Here is a 22,939-nt window from a genome sequence, read left to right on the forward strand (position 1 = left end):
CATGCATTTGTGTGTGTGTGTGCGTGGGTGCGTGTGCGCGTGCGCGCGTGTGTATTAACGCCTGAGCACCAGATCACCTGAGGAAAAGTCACGGCAGTGTGACGATGGAAACCTTATCCATTGTTGCTCCCTTGAGATGCTCTCTTTGCAAAGAAGAGGAATCAGATACCATCCTGATCATCAGACACTCAACATATTCTCACTATCAGTCTTGTACTAGTCTACAGATCAGGTCTTCCTTGCCCATGTGACCGTTTGTTATTGGGATCCAAAAGACAAAACTGATCCTAAGTAAGAACACCTACTCTGAGACACTTGATACACCATAATTATAAAACACACTTTCTCATAGTCGTTAAATGACCTGTTTCATTCATTCATTTGTTCTGTAATTCATCATTTGATTCCTCCAACTAGTCATTAGGGTTATTGCAGGAGCCTACCTATACGATAGATGATACAGATCCCTGAATTGCCATTCGAATCCTGGGGATAAATAGGCACAGTGTGTCCTTCTAGACCAGACAGGCTGGATGGGCATGTATTGTCTATCAATGGCCTGCTATACCACCTACACATAAAAACATGCGCACGCACGGGCACGCACGTTAAGGGATAACGAGCAGGGGGTGTCCTTGCGTGAGTCACAAATGAGCAGCTTGTTAAGTGACTAAACACACTTCTGCCATCCTCTCCACTGGAGTCCAGAGACACTGCTGCCGGGCCAGCCACAGTTCCAGCCACAGTTCCAGCCACAGTTCCGGCCACAGTTCCGGCCACAGTTACAGCCACAGTTACAGCCACAGTTACAGCCACTGTCGCACGCATGCAAGCATGCACACGTACATACAAGTACACACAAACACACATGCACAAGCAAACCAGGGTTTCCGTTAGGAGCACGATCGGCAGCATTTTAATTTACCGGAGATTTAAGGCATTCATCAGACCCACATTCATTGGGTGCGTACCCTGATTAGGGCGTCCACCCACGGCGCTCAGAATGACAGAAATCACATTTAGATGATGGTTATTCATCTCAACAGATCACGCAACTCGAGGACGCAACGGCGTGCGTCCTTCTTACCGAATCCCGATCACACAATTTGAAGATGTTAGAGTAACAGTCCTTGTTTACTTTTCCTCCGCCAACAAGACGGGTAACAAACAGCACAATCACTAGCCTATGTCAATCTACTGTCCTCCATAGTAAAACAGTTGGCATATTCTTATTGGTTTTCGTTCTGGGCGAGAAAGAAATAGCCTATTCCAAACTGACTCTGGGACAGTAGATAGAAACACATACAATCAGTAGGCGTAGGCTACACCCCCCCCCAAAAAAAAACATGTAAAAGCTAGATGCTCATGCAAACAATCATAACGTTTAGCTTAAAATGTTGCTAAACTATTATTTCTTCACATTATAAGCAAAGCACACGAGGCAGTATTTTTTGTTCCATAATACAATTAGCAGGAAAACACTGTTGTCAAAAGTGCACCAAAAGTGCACCGCACATGCGACAATCCGTCCCTCTCCTGGGCTCGAACCAGGGACCCTCTGCACACATCAACAACAGCCACCCTCGAAGCATCGGTACCCATTCCACCACAAAAGCCACGGCCCTTGCAGAGCAAGGGGAACTACTAAATCAAGGTCTCAGAGCGAGTGACGTCGCCAATTGAAAAGCTATTAGCGCGCACCACCGCTAACTAGCTAGCCATTTCACATCGGTGACTCGTTTCAGGAAACTCGGAGTATGTCGCACGTCACTCCTTCACAGGGGAGGCATTTGAACTTAAACATTTATTTTTCATTTAAAAAACATTTTCTTTGTCAGAAATTTGTCTACATTTTGTCTACATTTTTAGATATTATAAGTTTCATATTTTGTCAGAAAGTCATTTTCATTGCAAGTCAAAGCGTACTGTTAGCTACCGTTAGCTCGCATACAAAACCCTAAATCTGTAAACAAATCTGTAAACAAACTGTGTTGCTGTCTGTTCACACTGCTATGCTTTATCTTGGCCAGGTCACAGTTGTAAATGAGAACTTGTTCTCAACTAGCCTACCTGGTTAAATAAAGGTGAAATTAATTTTAATAAACAGAAACACAGACACGCATATTCCTTTGACAGGACACACAGCCATGTGAAAAAAAGCACGTGTGTTTCTGCTCTAGCAGTTCGCCTCATTATTACTACTTTTACTACTTTTGATTTGATTTGATTGGTACCACCTGCGGTCCCCCAAATTCACAATACAACTCTGGTCAATTCAGCCTCATTTAGTTCAACTGCTGTCATTTCAGACTATTCGTACACCGACTGTACCATCATTTAAGGTCATTTCAGTTTCCACGAGTCAGTGTCTCTCCATCCCCGGTGGGTGTGGTGAATTAAAATGAGTAGTATTCGCCAACAACAGCGAAACAGACACACACACACTAAAATGATAGCAGCCAGGACTCTTCCGCGTGCATGTTGCCCTGTGAAGGTTGAAACATGAATCATATTCACAGTGAAAAGGTCATTGTTTCCCGGGGTACTTTCCGCTCAGCTACCTTCAGCAGGAGGAGCTGCTTGCCGGGAGTGCCAAGTCATACAGAGAGCAGTCACAAATGACCTTAAAACCGGAAGGAGGTTTTAGACAGGTGGGGGCGGAGAGGACAGACAGACAGTGGCGTGCGGAGAGAGGACACTCTCTCTCAGACTGTGCGTGACTGTTCCTGCCTAAGGTGTGCAACAGAGACTTTCCAGGTGATCATTTCAGAGCAGTCATTCCAAACTGTGTGTCAAGGACGTCATCAGGAAGGAGCTATAGAGGAGAGGCATGACAGGAGAGATGAGGAGTGCCGAGGATACAGAGGAGAGGAGGAAGAGGAAGAGAGAATATAGGGTTGGGCCGATAAATGAATAAATCAATTGTCGTGACATTTGACATTGACAATATGATAAATCATCATGCGCAACACAACACTCTATTTAGAACTTTTCAAATCAAAACTCTGCCTTTACTAGGCTGTATCAATATGTTGAAAATGAAGAGAAGGGCTTACAAAGAAACAGGGACTAAGTTGAGGAAGAAAGGAGTTGAAGCACTCAACAAAAGAAAGGCAGAGATTTATTTTAGCTCACTTTAATCCATTATACAGGACGAGAACAGTCGACTGACGTTTTCCTCAGAGTGATCTGACTATTGCACTGTTGGATTCTAACTTCTAACTTGAAATATCCTTATTCATGTTATCATATTAGAACCGAGTGTATGGAAATCTACTGAGCGAGAAAGGGGAGTGCAGAAAATGTACATTATGTCAGAACACGTTATTGTTAAATCTTGTGTATCCTACGGAGAGGAGAAGGTATACAGTCTGGTTTCAGTCACAGGTAAGGTAGGACAGCCGTGGGTTAGTGAGGAGTGAGGAATGTGGGCCGAGGTCATGTCAGATGAAGTGGCCACTTGAGTTCCTGCCCAGCAACAGGAGGAGAATGTCCAGACGTGCAAAGAGGAGACTCAGCATAGAAGGAGGGTATACATTTAAGGTACCAAAGTTGACTCCCCGATAGGATTGTGTCGAGGCACAGATCTGGGGAAGGGTACCAAAACATTTCTGGAGCATTGAAGGTCCCCAAGAACACAGTGGCCTCCATAATTCTTAAATGGAAGAAGTTTAGAACCTCCTACTGTCGTGCTGGCTGCTTGGCCAAACTTGGCAATCGGGGGAGAAGGGCCTTGGTCAGGGAGGTGACCATGAACTCAATGGTCACTCTGACAGAGCTCCAGAGTTCCTCTGTGGAGATGGGAGAAAGACAACGATCTCTACAGCACTCCGCCAATCAGGCCTTCATGGTAGAGTAGCCAGACGGAAGAGACTCCTCAGTAAAAGGCACATGACAGCCCGCTTGGAGTTTGCCGAAAGGCACCTAAAGGACTCTCAGACCATGAGAATCAAGATTTTCTGGTCTGATGAAACCATGATTGAACTCTTTGGCCTGAATGCCAAACTTCACGTCTAGAGGAAACCTGGCTTGATCCCTACGGTGAAGCATAGTGGTGGCAGCACCATTCTGTGGGATGTTTTTCAGCGGCAGCGTCTGGGAGACTCGTCAGGATCGAGGGAAAGATGAACGGCTCAAAGTACGGAGAGATCCTTGATGAAAACCTGCTCCAGAGCGCTCAGGACCTCAGACTGGGTTGAAGGTTCACCTTCCAACAGGACCACGACCCTAAGCACACAGCCAAGACAATGCAGGAGTGGCTTCAGGAAAACTCTCTGAATGTCCATGAGTGGCCCAGCCAGAGTTGAACCCGATCAAACATCTCTGGAGAGACCTGAAAATAGCTGTGCAGCGACACTCCCCATCCTACCTGACAGAGCTTAAGAGGATCTGCTGAGAAGAATGGGAGAAACTAACCAAATACAGGTGTTCCAAGCTTGCTGCGTCATTCCCAAGAAGACTTGAGGCTGTAATCGCTGTCAAATGTGCTTCAACAAATTACTGAGTAAAGGGTCTGAATATTTATGTAAATGTGATATTTCTGGGGGGGTTTCACAGCGGTTTAGATGGTACAATGATTATCTATAATTGCTTGTTTTGTCACATAAACTGAAATTAAACGAACTATTAGAATTTTGAAACCAAATGGCAGAGCGTTTTCTGCATAATGCATCTTTAACGATTACCCATAACAGGATGCAGCCACCACTATGCTTGAAAATATGGAGAGTGGAACTCAGTAATGTGTTGTGTTGGATTTGCCCCAAAAATGAAATTCACTGCTCAAAAGAGGGGCCTTACGGATAATTGTATGTGTGGGGTAGAGAGGTGAGGTAGTAATTTAAAAATCATATTAAACACCATTTTTGCACACAGAGTGAGTCCGTGCAACTTATGGACTTCTTACAGTTTTTTTGGATTGCTTACACACTAAAATTAAAAGTAGTACACTATTAGCAAAACCTTACACTCAAGAGGCAAAACATCAGCCCATATTTGCACAACTATAAGCACATTGTCAACCTCACACTTGTTGCAAAACTCTACACACAGTGATTTGCAAAACACTAAACACACTTAACATACATCCTTGCAATACCAAAGCACTGACTGTCAAATTACCACACCCTCCAACCTATTGGTTCAACACAGTTATCAGGTGGGCAAACACTCGTTTGCTTAATTGTAGACACACCAATCAGGTGTATTAGCACTATAAAAAGCAGCAGGTGAGTTCATCGGCCTTCAAGCACAATGGAAAGAGGAGGAGAAAGAGGAGGAGGAGGACGAGGAGAACGAGGAGAACAAGGAGGACGAGGAGGACGAGGAGGAGGAAGACAAGAAGGTGCTCAAAGAGGACCGAATCTGACAAATGAGATCCGCGCAACACTGGTTGACCACGTTTTCAACCACGGCCTGATGCTGAGGGAGGCTGGACTGGGAGTACAGCCAAATCTAAGCTGGTATACAGTGGCAAGTGTGATGAGAACATTTAGACTGGAAAATAGGTATTCTAAAAATATCATCATATCAAAAACATCTGCATGGTTTCAGTAACTGCTTACAGTACTGTATTATATGCACTATCAGCACTTCTGTTACCTTTTCCTGTGAAATTACTGTACTATTGTATACAGTTTTTTTTTCTACATAGGATTGAAGGTCAGGGACGACAAGGGGGAAGGCCTCCTATGTTCACAGAACAGCAAGAGAGGGAGATAGTAAACATGGTTTTGGCCAACAATGCTATAACACTCAAGCAGCTCCAAGCTAACATTGTCAATAACCACACCATTTTCAACGACATCCATCAGGTCTCAAAATCAACACAGGCACGCATCCTAAAACATATTCAAATGAAGCAAATTTATCGAGTACCTTTCGAGCGCAATTCCGAAAGGGTGAAACAGAGGTATGTATTCACTTTAGCAGTGTGATCTTGCATACTGTCTCATAATCTTTTACTGTACTGTAATATGTATACTAGATCTACACTGAACTACACAATTTTGCCTGACACTGTTTTTCTGAGAGTTTTACGAATGGATGGAGAGGAGATCCAGCATGAGTTCATTTACATAGATGAGGCTGGGTTCAACCTGAAGAGAACACGAAGGAGGGGAAGAAACATCATTGGCCACAGGGCTATAGTCAATGTCCCAGGGCAATGTGGGGGTAATATAACACTCTGTGCAGCCATTACACAGAATGGGGTCCTCCACCGCCATGCCTATATGGGCCCTTACAACACAGCACTCATACTTACATTCTTGGACCAATTGCACAACATAACAGCAGCAAATCAAATCGATCATATGCAATACATTGTTGTCTGGGACAATGTGTCTTTCCACCGCTCTGGTCTGGTTCAGATCTGGTTTCAGCAACATCCACATTTCACCGTCCTATATCTTCCACCATACTCTCCATTCCTCAACCCTATAGAAGAGTTTTTCTCGGCATGGCGGTGGAAGGTATATGATCTCCGTCTCCAGGCTGAGGTACCCCTCATCCAAGCCATGGAGGAGGCCTGTGACCAGATGGAGGTAGCAGCAATGCAAGGATGGATTCGTCATTCAAGACATTTCTTTCCAAGGTGTCTTGCTAATGACAACATTGCCTGCGATGTTGATGAAATTCTCTGGCCAGATCCAGCTAGGCGAAGAGACAATGTCTAGTTATTATTATTTTTATGTATTTTTATCTTACAATACGTAAAGTGACGTTTGGTTACAGTATTATGAATCTCCATGTCAACATTTTGGGCGTGTTGAGAAATAAATGAGTTTCTTCCGTCTGCAACATTGGTCTTGTGTAGTGTTTGGTGAATTGACATTATATTTGTACTTTGTTGATTGTAGCCTACTCTAATCATAGGGAAGTAGAAGTGCTAAAAGTGTTTTAGGTTTATCACAGCAGAGTGTAACTCGTGCAAACAGAGTATAGTAATGTGAAACGTGTGTGTTTCATATGGTAAAAAAAGTGTGGTTTTTAAAAAGAAGTGTATAGTTTTTACAAGAGTGTTTAATTTTGCAAAGGATCTGTAGTGTTTTGCTAATTGGGTGTGTGGTTGTGCTAATTGTGTGTAGTGTTTTGAAAACACGGGCCCTGTTTTGAAAATCGTGCTTAAGCAATCAAAAAAAACTGTAAGAAAATGTGTACTCCTGAACATTTCAAAAAACATAATTCCACTTTGACATCATAGGGTGTTGTGTGTAGGCCAGTGACAACAAATCTAAATTTAATAGATTTTAAATGCAGGCTTTAACACAACAAAATGTGGAAAAAGTCAAGGGGTGTGAATACTTTCGGGAAGGCACTGTATGTAGCAGATCTCTGTATGCGTAAGGAACGAAAGATATATGGAAGGCAATCAAAATGTGAAAGAGTCCAGGTGAGTCCAATGAGCGCTGATGCGCGTAATGATGGTGACAGGTGTGCATAATGGATGGCATCCTGGCGTCCTCGAGGGCCAGAGAGGCGAAGCGGGAGCAGGCGTGACAGTACCTCCCCTCTAGGGGTGCCACCCGGCGTCCCACCTGGGCGAGCCTGACGGGCCGGCCGAGGCATGGGCGCCGGACTGACCAGCTGAGGTGTAGAAGCCCGACACGGAAGGCTGAGGCGTGGAGGCCCGATGAGCCGGCTGAGGCGTGGGAGCCCGACGAGCCGGTTGAGGCATGGGAGCCTGATGTGCCAGCTTAGGCATGACGTGGGATGGGAGCCCGATGAGCTGGCTGAGGCGTAGGAGCCCGACGAGGCCGCTGAGGGAAGGAAACCTCTTGAGCCAGCGAAGGCGTGGAAGCCAGACAAACCAGCTTAGGCACCCCTGGTTCCATCGGCGGCGGCACAATGACACAACAAAAAGCTCCCTGATGCTTCGTATAGTGTTGTCAGCATTCTGTAAGGAACGACGCTGGAGACGAGAAGCAGGTACAGGGAGTGAACATATAACCAATGAACAGGAACAGAATACGGACAGCATCTGGACAGGGGAAACGGAAAAGACAATAATGCTGACACGTGCATGAAACAGAGAAAACAGACAGATATAGGGAAGGCAATCAAAATGTGAAAGAGTCCAGGTGAGTACAATGAGCGCTGATGCGCGTAAGGATGGTGAAAGGTGTGCGTAATGAAGGGCATCCTGGCGTCCTCGAGCGCCAGAGAGGGGAAGCGGGTGCAGGCGTGACAGTAAAGACCCTGAAACCTTGGGTATAAATATTCGTTCAGAACAATGGTTTAATTGTTTGATGCTTCCACTCGTTAATCATTCATCCCTAACAAATTGCAAAAAATGACTGAGTGAAGGAAACGTGTTAATTGTCAAACTGCTATTTATGGAATGAAACTCCTGCTTCAGTATTACTCCACATTGAACCACAGCCAGAGGACGGGTACATTACTGGCATATTGTTGTTTTGCTTCTTTCATTTGTTGCTCATATGGCACGTATGTGTTGTATGAGAAATATAAGGAAAGCTATTACTGCCGCCAGTACAGGTGTTGTGAAAAACACAAGGCTCATTGTCAATGAATTGCGTGGTTTCTGTTGTCGGCTTCTGATGATGTGCGCGATTCACGAGTGATGTCCCATTCCTTAGACATATTTATCCCTACTACTAGTTGCTCTGTCTTGGAGGGCCGGCGTTGGGAAACAGCCTTAGCCTCCTCTCAGCTTGCTGAGCTCAAAGTAAGATACTGAGTTTGAATGGTACCGCTATCTCTCTCTCTCCCTTCCCCCAGGTTACACTGAGTCTGTCACTGAATCTAATCTGCATGGCATTAGCGCCTCGTGATAGGATGATAGGAGCCAGGGGACTCGCCTGGTTGTCCCTCCCTGACAGCCAGGCCTTCCACCCCGACCCTGCGCCGTTCCCCTGCCATCATGGTTCTCCCATCATCAGCCCCAGCCAGCCAGCCAGCTCACCTATGGGCCTGCAGTGCAGTATTGTGTGTGGGTGCGCGTGTCTGTGGTGTGTGTGTGTGTGTGTGTGCGTGCGTGCATGCGTGCGTGTGTGTGTTTGTGAGAGAGCAATGTGCTCTGGAGTTCTCATCCCTCATCCCCTGCTGGCTGCCATTTTCAACCAAGTCAGCATTTCTACACTCTCCCATTCCTCCTCCTGAGACCTCTCTGTGTGTATTGTAGTTAGTACAGTACATTTGCTGCACCAGCCCTAAATCAACCTCCTACAATATACCTACTGCAATTGGAAAGAGAAGAACTGCACAACTCACCTAAAAACTAAGATTGACTGAAGTTTGGCACAAACATTCAAGGGTCAGTTTATTAGGCACACCAGCCCGTTCCTGAAAATGGTTTGCTCCTACAGACAGTGAGTCACCTGGTCGTGGCTTGCTATATAAAGCAGGCAGACAGGCATCAAGGCATTCAGTTACTGTTTAATTGAATGTTAGTATGGGCAAAACGAGTGACCTAAGAGACCTTGAGCACGGTTTGACCGTCGGTGCCAGACGCGCCAGTGCCAGTATCTCAGGGTGTGGATCTGTCCATCAGCCGTTCCACATTAGCTGCCATATTAATACATCCACATTCACATGAACCCCTCACACTTCCATACCACCGCCCCACAGTTTAATGGCAACACTGTTGCCGTTGAGTGAATTCATAGCCACTCTCTCTAGAGACTTGTATTGAGGTTGAATCATCATTTCAGCATATGGACATAACAGAAGGTGTGCCTACGTACCTAGGCTATATCCAGCGTATTTTCCACAGAGTCGACTTTTAACTCGAGGGCCACACCTACTTTATACATGGCTCTGGTTAATTCCCTCGAAACTACAGAATCAGACCCCCTGTTACATTTAATCTCCCTATTTATCCAAAGATACTTACAGTGGTGCTCCATACATTTTATATGGGTGGACCCAGCTGGAATTGAACCCACGAGCCTGGTGTGGTCCTTCTGTAGCTCAGTTGTTAGAGCATGGCGCTTGTAACGCCAGGGTAGTGGGTTCGTTTCCCGGGACCACCCATACGTAGAATGTATGCACACATGACTGTAAGTCGCTTTGGATAAAAGCGTCCGCTAAATGGCATATATTATTTATTATATTATTATATTATTATTATTATTATTACATTATAAAGGCACCATGCTCTACCAACCGAGCCATGCAGGACCATGTTTTGGCCTGATACTCACACTGCTTTATGAACATTGCAATCCCCTCACTAAGCCCACGCTCTTTCGGTGAACACCAAGCGAGCCCATAGATTACACAATACTGTAGCACAGACTGTACTGTCCCAGATAACCTACTTTCCTCCTCCTATGCACCACTGTGCAAACAAATACCCCTGGGGTCACACTCCTGGAGGTCATACGGGCAAGCATTACACCACACTTCTCCTCTCAAGTAGTAGGTCACATCGTAGTATCTTACAGTAGACGTCTTCGTTCAACCGTAGCATAATGGCAGGAACACATATGTATGCGACTAATGCAATTTGATTTCTATAAGCCCCATGCATCTTTTAGAGCAGAAGGTGGGTTGAGGGTTACAAAACAGGACGGCTTCTAGCTCTCTATCGCTCTCACACCATCCTGCTCTCAGACATTGATGAATCACTAAGCTCTCCAGCTAAATTCTGCTCACGTAAGAATCCAAATGTCTGTTGTCTCGCCAGCGGACTGTGCAGGCACACACTCTCAGCTGTAGGAGCCCTGCTATGAACACCACGTCACCCACAATGCATCAGTCTACACAGACACACTGCCGAGACTCGCGTGCGCAAAGGGGGAGCACAGAGAGATGACGATTTCTACAAATAAAAACGGAACAAAATTCTGGTGCACTGCAGGAACGATATGACATGACGAAGTACAAATGTGAAAGAGCATGGATGGTCTTCTACCTAACCAACGCCTGGACTCATAGTCACCGTGGTTACACAAGAACAATCTTTAAACAGTAGATAGCACACACACTCACACACACACACACACACACACACACACACACACACACACACACACACACACACACACACACACACACACACACACACACACACACACACACACACACACACACACACACACACACACACACACACACACACACACACACACACACACACACACACACACAGCAAGACATTTACATGTAATACACATTAAAAACGTATGTCCATTGAACAGCAAGACGTGTCCCATTTAGTGCCTTTAAACACTGGTCATGACAACTGCTTGAGTTCCTGCACCTCTTATACAATATTGTTTAAAAATTATTGTGTAGTTCCTACACCTAAATATAAACAGTACTGACACCCGACATGAGTACCGGCACCTATTTCAGTCCAAGTCAAGCACCGTCAACCATACACAACCGTAATAACACTGCAGGGTAAAGCATAATAACCTGACAACAGAGGGTGCCCATTGTTCAACAGCACCTCCACAGAGACTTCAATGACACCACAAGTCACCTGCACCATGAATGCTGTCACTGCCAGAGCACACAGCAGCAAACCCAAGTAGTCATTCACAGTACAAGGTGAAAACAGCCGAGGCTCAGGGTGAAGTGCCCCTTGGCTACAGATCTAGGATCATCTTACCATCCCCCAATCCTAAGCTTAACCATTAGTGGGGTGATGCCAAACTGACCCAAGATCAGCATCTAGGGGCAACTTCACCCTTCACCTCTTGTGGTTATCACACAAGTCAGAGTTATACTTAAACTAAACCTTTAATAGTGAGAGCTTTGCAATAGTGATTGCTGGTCGACGAATCGCCGTCTCTTTGATGATTTGTTGAGAGCCCCGAGACAAAAGTACAAAGGTATTTTATAGCCAAGATACACCTCTTCAACCTACACGACGAACAACAGATACATAGAATGGGTCACAAGGTTAAGATTTGTATGAAAGATATCTATAATACATAGCAGACAGTATCTGCAGTGTCAACAGTTTTCATTGTATCACCAGTGTCTGGCCCTCCAACTCCAAACTGGAGCCATCTCTCCCTGGTACGGTATAGTACAGAAACATTAAGTCATGCTCTGGAATGCTCTGGAATGCTCTTTAGGTTTTATCACCCAAAATACATCGTAAATCTCCTGTCAGTGTTATCTCCCACAGGCTTATCCTCAGTAAAACACACACACAATAGTTAAGAATACTCTATTCTGTTTCATAAAACAACCATTTGATGCAATAAAAGTACAATAAAAGTGCAATAAAGGTACTGTAACATAATCTTGAAATTGTGCAACCATACTCTCCCAGAGCACAAGAGGGGGTCAAAGGTAATGCAAGGGGGTCCGGAGGTCATGGGGTTCATTTGAGTCAGGAGTAATGCTGACGTATGTACTCACCAGGTCATGGTTGGTGGAGTTGGAGTCATCCTGAGGGAAGGGGATGTACACAGCTAAGGCCATACAGTTGGCAAAAATAGCTATTAATATAAAGATATCAAATGGCCTGGAAGACAAGGTTAAGGGAAAATCATTGAAGCGGGGGATCACATGAATATATTCACCGTGTCAACATTTGACTATTTCCTGTTCAAACTAATAATCATCAAACACAGACAGAGTTCAAGCCAAAGACATCGGAAGTTGCGAGAGTCAGAAGAAAGTCATAATGGCAATATGCAACTTGGCAATTCAGGGCCAATCTAAATAACATGAGATAATGTGCAGAGTTATCACAGTATTCTGATGACTGTGTCTTCCTTAGCAGCAGAGTCCCAGCAGAGGCTCACGCAGCTGGGTCGTGTCACTGAGTCACCCTCGCCCCACCAGTATTTTAAGATTTGGGACATGGTGACTTTCACTGCGCCTTAGGAGGCAGCAAAAAACAACTTTTATTTCACCTCCAGTTGACTATTCTCTCGCATGCACCGCTGAAAAAACACAAAGTCTAGAATGATTCACACATCGCTGGCTATAGCTGTCAAATAATCTGTCTTTCCCTGCAGTAGGCTACCTACGCTAGAATGAACTGATTAAAAGTAAACGTTGACTTGCTATTTCACTTTCATATTCTTGTGTTGGGTAGTGAGTCACACTCTGCAGTGAGATTAACATAAAGGGGTGTCTTTTGTCTAGTTGTACTGGACTGTGAGGGGAAATGGAGATGGGATACAGCCACTGCACATGGCTAAGCTAAAGCTAGAGTTAGCTAAAGCTTGAGTCAGCTAAAGCTTGAGTCAGCTAAAGCTTGTCAGCTAAACCTAGAGTCAGCTAAAGCTAGTCAGCTAAAGCTAGAGTCAGCTAAAGCTAGTCAAAGCTGGTCAGCTTAAGCTAGAGTCAGCTAAAGCGAGTCAGCTAAAGCTAGGCATTGGCTAGGTGCAACTCAAGATTTAGCCAACTGTACGGTTCAGACAAAGGTAAATCATGAATTGGTTCATGGGCGGTAATCCACCTGATGGCCCTGAATGAACCCTAACTGAGCCTGTGATGGTTCTTCTCATGCACTGACCTACACATCACACACACACTGCAACACACACTAAAGTACAAGGTATAGATTATCAACATCCAGGGTCACACAGACACACACACACACACACACACTCTAGTCCGTTGTGAAGGATACTTCCACTCTACCAGGCTGATGCAGGCTCTTCGTATGGGATTGTTGAGTTTGAGGCAGAACAGGGCCCTGGCTGGCCTGGTGTTGGCGTTGCTCCCCTGCTTCTTGCTTTTGGCGTACTGCGCCCGCTTCTTCTGTGCCAATGCGCCCACCGGGACAGTCGGCACCGGGACAGGGGCAGCCGGAGGGGCGGCTACCGGACTGAGCACCGGCGGGGCAACTGGGGTTGCAGCCGGGGCCGCAGGGGCGTTGGCTGGCCCGTTGGCACTCATGGTGTGGGCGTGGCTCTGTGGGGCGTGTCCAGCAGCATGGATCTGCCAGGAGAGAGGGCGGGGCTAAATGAGGGGCACAGGGCGGTCTGACCAATGGGCTGGCACGTCACCAGAGGGAGGGACTCTGGTGCTGCTGGCATAATTTGCCTCTGTGAAAGAGAGTACAGGAGAGAGGATGGTTACCAATCCATATGTTTATATAGAAAACTGATCATTGATCATCACTACTAAAATCATCAGTAGAAGGTTACTATGGTGACTTTATCACATGGAAACTAGTAAAGGTAAACAAATAAGCAATTAGCGCTGATAGTAGAGTTTCCAATTTAGCACCACGGACAGCGATGATTGAAATACCTACAATCTTGCATTCAGAACCACAAGACCATGAACAGCAGCCATCTCAGGTAAAGCTGTGTCAATGGCTAAGAATCACTTGAAGATAAATAGGCTACAGGAAGACTTACACAGGAAGCAGCATACCCAGCAAGAAGCCTGAATCACAAACTCTGTGGAATCTGGGTTTGTTGTGATCATGACCAAGGCATTTCTAGGGTCAGTGAGATGTGTTTTACACATAATTTCCCAAGAAGAGGGTGGGTCTGGGCTCCGCGTGCACCCCGAAGGAGACACCCCATGATAACATCCGGTGTATTGGAGGGGGGGGGGTCCTATGTAGTCCTGCTTTGTGGCATTTTACGAAGCCTCTATGTTATACTGACTGCACTATATGTTAGTCTGCATGTAGATATGGTTGTCCTTGTTTGATAGAGCCATTGGACGTCTTTCAGCAATGTTCCTATCGGCGGATTCAATTATAAATGTATAAGGAACCACATTCTTTCCAGTCTCTGAAAGGCTACAACTCGATATGGGGCAGTGGTTCCTGCTCTGGCCCCTTCCCTACAACACAAGTCCGATTGGGCAAAACTGAAAGAACTGACCAGACCACAATGGCTTCAAGTGATTCCTCTCATCAACACGAATTTAACAATGGAGAATTTTGACACGTTCTCTTAGCTAGCTACATGGTGACATTCAACCGTACATTTCAACCGGAATCAACTATTGGACCTTATACAGACAGGTGTGTGACTTTCCTAATCATATCCAATCAATTGAATTTACCACAGGTGGACTCCAATCAAGTTGTAGAAAAATATCAAGGATGATCAATGGAAATAGGATGCACCTGAACTCAATTTCGAGTCTCATAGCAAAGGGTCTGAATACTTATGTAATTAAGGTATTAGGTTTTTATTTTTTATAAATGTGCAAAAATGTCTAAAAACCTGTTTTTGCTTTGTCGCTATCGGGTATTGTGTGTAGATTGATGAGGGGAAAGTGTTTATTTAATCAATTTTAGAATAAGCTGTAACGTAACAAAATGTGGAATAAACCTTAGGCTTTTCTGAAAGTAGGGTATAAGATAATGAATTGTCAAGGAAAGATTGAAGGGGACTGCTATGCTATAGTAGGAAGGCGAAATTGACAATCATCAAAAAAGAACCAATTATACGCAATATGTCCATAGCCTATTTATCAGATGAGATGCTGATTATCGAGAGGGAGAGTGTTGCGGAGATTTTACAAATACTGTGAGGAACTATTATAATTTGAATGGATGTAAAAAATAAAATATATATATTTTTTAACTTATGTACTTCGTTGACTTGTGAGGTGAAGAAAAAATGACTGAGAAGCCCAGCTGGGCACTTTCCTACATTTGACATTTGAAATTTGCGAGAAGCAGGCCAGGTACTTCTATGCGTGCTCAGGCAACATTAACAGGACAGAGAAACCAGTATAATATGTTTAGCTGTAGGTTGCATACTTCTAGATCTGCCTGGTTCAGCTTAGTTCTCTTATTCCGGTGCTCTACAATGCGAACTTTGCCATAGCAGGCAGAAATAGAGGTATGCAACCTATAGAAATGAAGGAGAACATATTCTGTAGGAATATTCTCTCCTCCTACACATATTATTATAGTGTTATTATAGTAGCGCTATAATAACACATGTAGTGGTCCCGTCCGTGGTAGGGAACTGGCATTAGACGGTTAGTTATGTGAATCAGACAATGAATCAAAACATTTTATTACAGTTCGTGATAAAATGGTAGTTGTTCAAGGAGAGACCTTTCCCTATACAAAAATGAAACCAAATTTAGAAATACAAAAGGCATTTATTTATATATACAAACTGTATCCCGTAGGGTCACTACGACAATCCAACATTTGTCACTGCCAGAGTAGGCTTTTAGGAAATTCAGTATAGTTTTGACAGGGTAATGGAGTGACATCAAACTAAGGTGTGCCTGTCCGTTTGACTGTGTGATGAGGTTAGACATGATAGCTTCGTGTGTTTTGATGTGGTATAGCAGAGTCACCCCAATTACAACACCGTTGCAGGCAAGAAGAGAGAGAAGGCTGTACTGTAAAACTGAATGTCAGTGGTAGACAGTGGTAGCTTATGTCAATAGAAATTCACTTGCTGGATGACATGGTGGGCTGGGGAAGATGAGACTTTGTGCTTGAAGCGAATGTCCCGTCTGCTGTCTACGGCCATCTGGATAAGACTCCGACGGAAGTGATGAGTACAGGGTTCGTCGACCTTCTTAAAACCATCCACTGCTTGGACCCCTTGCAGAAGATCTGCTTGTACTGCACGTCTCCTGGAAAGACATGGTTGTGGTGTCAGCATTTAGACTCGGTTGATGAAGGGATGTAGGGCATCACACCTTTGTTGGTAAAGGTGTCAACAGATGGGTCCTAAGTGCATGAACCAGACTTGTGAAGGTCTACAGTTTTTTTCTCAGGTCTTGGCTGATTTATTTTGATTTTCCCATGATGTCAAGCAAAGAGGCACTGAGTTTGAAGGTAGGCCTTGCAATACATCCACAGGTACACCTCCAATTGACTCAAATGATGTCAATTGGCCTATCCGAAGCTTCTAAAGCCATGACATCATTTCCTGGAATTTTCCAAATTGTTTAAAGGCACAGCCAACTTACTGTATGTAAACCTTTGACCCACTGGAACTGTGATATAGTGAATTACAAGTGAAATAACCGACTTGCGAAACCTATAGTTTGTTAACAAGAAATTTGTGGAGTGGTTGAAAAAACAAGTTTTAATGACTCCAATCTAAGTGTATGTAAACTTCCGACTTCAACTGTTTGCAGTAGTGGATCTTCTGTCATGCATCCCACTGCTTTTTTTTTGCCGCACCAAGATGCTAAAATTGCCACTGCTACTTTGTAGTTAACATACATTGAGAAGGTTTTTGGGAAAGCCTTTCCATCTACCAGAAGATGGTTGTCATTAGCATCATCGCTAACGGCTACATATGGCAGACAAAGGCGCACACACAGGAAGGGGCACACTGTTGACTCTTCAGAAAGTTGAAAGAAAATATGAATCACTTATGCATTTTGTCTTATCATCATATTGGGGAAATAAAATAATGATCTAATAAATTCAATACATTTAGTTGATTTCCTACTTTTCAATATACTTCTACTGGGAAGCCAACATTTTCCCAAACTGGAGATTTACATTTACATTTACATTTAAGTCATTTAGCAGACGCTCTTATCCAGATTGATGGTTGATCCTCCAATTTTGGTTTATCCACCCCACCACTGCCATCGAAAATAACTAGTTTCCTTCTGCGCCTCACAAAAGGATAGTTTGAAATGCAGAATTTGATTACAACGTGTGCATAGGCTCTAGTCGTTTTAACGGAATAGACTATAATGTTTTTTCAGCTCAGATTACTCAAGAGGCATACAACGCAGTGTAAGCATGGTCTACAGGCCTAGTGTATATATATATATATATATATGTATATATATATATACTCAGCAAAAAAACAAACGTCCCTTTTTCAGGACCCTGTATTTCAAAGATAATTCGTAAAATTCCAAATAACTTCACAGATCTTCATTGTAAAGGGTTTAAACATTGTTTCCCATGCTTGTTCAATGAATCATAAACAATTAATGAACATGCACCTGTGGAACGGTCGTTAAGACACTAACAGCTTACAGACGGTAGGCAGTGGCAGGTAGCCTATCGGTTAGAGTGTTGGGCCAGTAACCGAAAGGTTGCTAGATTGAATCCCTAAGATGACAAGGTAAAAATCTGTCATTCTGCCCCTGAACAAGGCAATTAACCCACTGTTCCTAGGCCATCATTGTAAATAAGAATGTGTTCTTAACGGATTTGCCTAATTAAATCAAATGTAAATACAAATTTAATTAAGGTCACAATTATGAAAACTTAGGACACTAAAGAGGCCTTTCTACTGACTCTGAAAAACACCAAAAGAAACATGCACAGGGTCCCTGCTCATCTGCATGAATGTGCCTTAGGCATGCTGCAAGGAGGCATGAGGACTGCAGATGTGGCCAGGGAAATAAATTGCGATGTCCGTACTGTGAGACGCCTAAGACAGCACAGACAGGATGGACAGCTGATCGTCCTCGCAGTGGCAGACCACGTGGAAGAGTGGGGTAACATCTCACAGCAAGAACTGGCAAATCTGGTGCAGTCCATGGAGGAGGAGATGCACTGCAGTACTTAATGCAGCTGGTGGCCACAACAGATACTGACTGTTACTTTTGATTTTGACCCCCCCCCCCCCCATTTGTTCAGGGACACATTATTCCATTTCTGTTAGTCACATGTCTGTGGAACTTGTTCAGTTTTTGTCTCAGTTGTTGAATCTTATTATGCTCATACAAATATTTACACATGTTAAGTTTGCTGAAAATAAATGCAGTTGACAGTGAGAGGATGTTTCTGTTTTTGCTGAGTTTATACAGTATATACACTCCCGTTCTTAGAAATGTTCTTGTTTTTGAAAGAAAAGCTCATTTTTTGACCATTAATTAACACAACATCAAATTGATCAGAAATACATTGTAGACAATGTTAATGTTGAAAATGACTATTGTAGCTTGAAACAGCTGATGTTTTATGGAATATCTACAAAGGTGTACATAGGCCCATTATCAGCAACCATCACTCGTGTTCCAATGGCACATTGTGTTAGCTAATGCAAGTTGATCATTTTAAAAGGCTAATTGATAATTAGAAAACCCTTTTGCAATTATGTTGTGCTAATTAACTGTTGTGCTCATTAAACAAGCAATAAAAATGGCCTTCTTTAGACTAGTTGGGTATCTGGAGTAGAGGTCGACCGATTAATCGGAATGGGTGATTAATTAGGGCCGATATCAAGTTCTCATTGATGTATTATATTAAGTTAAAATACGTGTTCATTCAGTATTGTTGTAATTGTCATTAAAAAGACCATGGTGCTTGCCTACGGAGCTGTGAGGGGAACGGCACCTCAGTACCTCCAGGCTCTGATCAGGCCCTACACCCAAATAAGGGCACTACGTTCATCCACCTCTGGCCTGCTCGCCTCCCTACCACTGAGGAAGTACAGTTCCCGCTCAGCCCAGTCAAAACTGTTCGCTGCTCTGGCTCCCCAATGGTGGAACAAACTCCCTCATGACGCCAGGACAGCGGAGTCAATCACCACCTTCCGGAGACACCTGAAACCCCACCTCTTTAAAGAATACCTAGGATAGGATAAAGTAATCCTTCTCACCCCCACCCCCCCCCCCCCTAAAAATATTTAGATGCACTATTGTAAAGTGGCTGTTCCACTGGATGTCATAAGGTGAATGCACCAATTTGTAAGTCGCTCTGGATAAGAGCGTCTGCTAAATGACTTAAATGTAATGTAAATGTACAAATACACTTTAAAAATCGTCCGATTAATCGGCATCGGCTTTTTTCTGTCCTCAAATAATCGGTATCGGCGTTGAAATATCATAATTGGTCGACCTCTAATCTGGAGCATCAGCATTTGTGGGTTCAATTAAAGGCTCAAAATGGCTAGAAAAAAATGACTTTCTTCTGAAACTCGTCAGTCTATTCTTGTTCTGAAAAATGAAGGCTATTCCATGCGAGCCATTGCCAAGAAACTGAAGATCTCTACTCCCTTCACAGAACAGTGCAAACTGGCTCTAACCAGAATAGAAAGAGGAGTGGGAGGCCCCGGTGCACAACTGAGCAAGAGGACAAGTACATTAGAGTGTCTAGTTTGAGAAACAGACCTCTCACAAGTCCTCAACTGGCAGGTTCGTTAAATAGTACCCGCAAAACACCAGTCTCAATGTCAACAGTGAAGAGGCGACTTCGGGATGCTGGCCTTCTAGGCAGAGTTGCAAAGAAAAAAGCCATATCTCAGAGTGGCCAATAAAAATAAAAGATTAAGATGGGAAAAAGAACACAGACACTGGACAGAGGAATATACAGTATTTGTATGTTTTTATGCCGGTTCACAGTGCACACCAAACCAAGGTTTCTACAGGTGAAATGAAAATGTGCTCGTTCTAGCTTGTGGAGAGAATTTTTGTCATGTTTATGACAAAAACATAATGTTGTTGATATAGTAATGACTATATACAGTGGCAGAGCTATGGTGAAATGTCCTTTTCAAAATTGTTAATAACTTGACACACTCAACAGCTACCCCAACCAGAACCACTATACTCCACACTAACCAAGAGGCCTCATGCCACTAATCTTAAAAAAGCCATTGACATTCTGTAACAAACTCAAACCTAACTCTTACCAAAATGATTGGTACTGTTTTATGCGACATAGGTTAGTCACTCATGATGCATTGCATAGCCGTATGCTTTTTGTTAGTCTTCTTCATCTCATTTCTCTTGATTCAAGAGTCAGTCGTTCTCCTCTGTCTTCCAGTGTTGAAAGACATGCATGTGTCAGTGCGAGTTATGGAATGTTGTCACTGTCACCACCATGCAGGGGGTCATGAGATGATCTCACTCCTTCAGCCCACCAACAGTATACAGTCACATGGGTATAGTAACACTATAATAACACATTAATAGCAGAGTAGTACTAGTAACATTGTAATCACATAATAACAACTGAATAATTATATCCAACAAGACCAATAATTCAATCTACTTTCTTTATAATCTAACTACACAAGGTAAGAGTGGGTAATCGTTCAAATAACAGTGTCGGCAAACAGGGCATAGTAGGCTATAGGCTGGATATTCTGCTGAGTCTCATGATTGGAAAATGAGGAGAGAGAACACCCCTTCCCTCAAAAAGGAAAAGTGCACCGATAATATTTTTTTTTAACCAGCAAAGAGTTGAGTAAAAAAAAGAGTGGTTAAAAACGAAACGCACAGGCAATGCTAATATAAATATAAATATAAAGCATCTATTGCAAAAAGTAAAGTACGATTGTTGCATTATAACGATGCCAAGTTAAAGCACTGGTTTATCAAAAATAACGTAAGCAAGGCTCTATGATTCAAGGCACAAGACTAGGATATGTGGCTGGGTGATGGACCCGACCATTGCCATGACAACAAAGAGGGGACACAACCATGTAAACAAGACGAAATGATTCACCGAAAAATGCTGCAACATGTATTAAAATATCACCGCATATGACATGCTTCCCGAGCCAAAAACAACAAGGATAAGCTGCATGAATTCAAAGCTGTTACTAACACAACTTGGTCAAATCAGTTGTATAAGTCCTTGAAGTACGAGTGCTAGGCCCCGTAGAGAAAACAAGAAGCTGAAAAAGGTCACATTGCCTGAATATTCCAAAGAGCGTATAACATTTCTCAAATTCCGTGTATAATAAGGATAGAACGTTGCAATCATCTTTAGCACTGAATATGAACACATTAATCATGAAAGCACCAACCATTAGCCTAGTGTTGTCATCAGAGGCTTCTGTTTCATTTGCTGTCCATATGGAACAGTAGCCTATGCAGAATGCATCCAAACGAGAGTGCATGTGAGATGATTCATGTCCAGTAACATCGATAGAAATCGACACCCGGCGCATTACTTGATGTAAATAGCGACTGGCATTCCTACGAGCGATTCGCGACACATGAACAATAGGCCTACCCTTCACCAAACGTGGTCGTATTTCTCCTTGAACACATTGAGGTACGTCGTCAAAATCCCTAAAAACTGTGTAAAATGACAGTCCGGCTCTAGGCGCTCATTGCGAAAATGGAGCAATGCCTGACAGTCAGATGGTCCTGGCGTTCCTCGGGAGAAACAGCTGGCGTTATTGCTAGGTTACAATGGGTTACAAAGCCCACTGATGGTATTTCGGCTCCGGTCCAGGGACACAAGGTCTATGGCTTTTTGCCCGGCGTTTATCCCACGCGACGAATTCGGAGAAGGGATAGGCTACAATGCAGCCACCGAACTTCAGTCCAAAAGACAAGCATATCTGTCTCGTTCACTGGGCTATTGTCATGATAAATAGTCTCTACGCAAAGCTATTCTGAGATATCCTCAACATAATAGCAGGCAATATGAAGGACAAACTTGGCAACACGGTTTGTAAAAACGAAATGGACACGGTCACTGAGCTATATTGTTCTGGTATGGAAATAATGAAAACAGACATGACTAAACCATTACAAACCCGGCCTCGCTGAGCTAACATGCTAACTTCAGACCCGATTCCATGCAACTAAAACGTACCTTTTCTGAAGACTTATTATTCGGCAGATACCTCAGCGTTATCCACTCGGTAGGTAAAGTCCAGTGCTTTAACGCAAGTCCAGTCTCAAACGGCGAGTTAAAATTCATCAGCTTGGGGGCAGGGGCATTAATGAAGCCCTTCCATGTTGATCGTGGAAAGCATGAGACAGGAGAGTGTATGCGGGGGAGAACAGAGCATCCTCGTCCGCTATGCAGCGCTGCTTATCGCCACTGCGTGAGTGAACAGTGAAATGAGCACATCAGAATCAGAGCTCGCTTCCTTCTGGCTATGTGTCCCTCCTGATCGTGCACACGCGTCTCTTCATTTACACCGCACGCAAAAAGTCACCAACACGAAAGGGCCACAGTGACTATATAGTCCAGGTCTACTAATTAGGTCTAGCCTACTTTTAATTGATTTTAATGAACAACCTCAACATTAAATTCCACCTCAATTTGGGAGGCTAATGGTAAATGCAAATAACATGACTGACTTACTGAGACAGCATTGCCACACCACTGACACAG

The 22,939-nt window shown here is 43.8% G+C and overlaps 1 protein-coding gene across 1 annotated transcript in view; it reads right to left on the reverse strand.

Annotated features, from left to right (window-relative positions):
• The window catches only part of LOC124004142 (voltage-dependent L-type calcium channel subunit alpha-1D-like), a 72,449-nt gene extending 49,819 nt beyond the window's left edge, over positions 1-22,630 (reverse strand). Inside the window, exons 1-3 of the mRNA XM_046312925.1 lie at positions 22,412-22,630; positions 13,568-13,985; positions 12,343-12,448 (exon numbers count right to left, since the gene is read on the reverse strand). Of these exons, the coding sequence (XP_046168881.1) occupies positions 12,343-12,448; positions 13,568-13,836 (375 nt within the window). The 5' untranslated portion in view covers positions 13,837-13,985; positions 22,412-22,630. The remainder of the gene's footprint in view (positions 1-12,342; positions 12,449-13,567; positions 13,986-22,411) is intronic.
• Between the last annotated feature and the right edge of the window lie 309 nt (positions 22,631-22,939).

This window comes from Oncorhynchus gorbuscha, linkage group LG18, assembly GCF_021184085.1.
Source record: "Oncorhynchus gorbuscha isolate QuinsamMale2020 ecotype Even-year linkage group LG18, OgorEven_v1.0, whole genome shotgun sequence".
NCBI classification, from domain to species: Eukaryota; Metazoa; Chordata; class Actinopteri; order Salmoniformes; family Salmonidae; genus Oncorhynchus; species Oncorhynchus gorbuscha.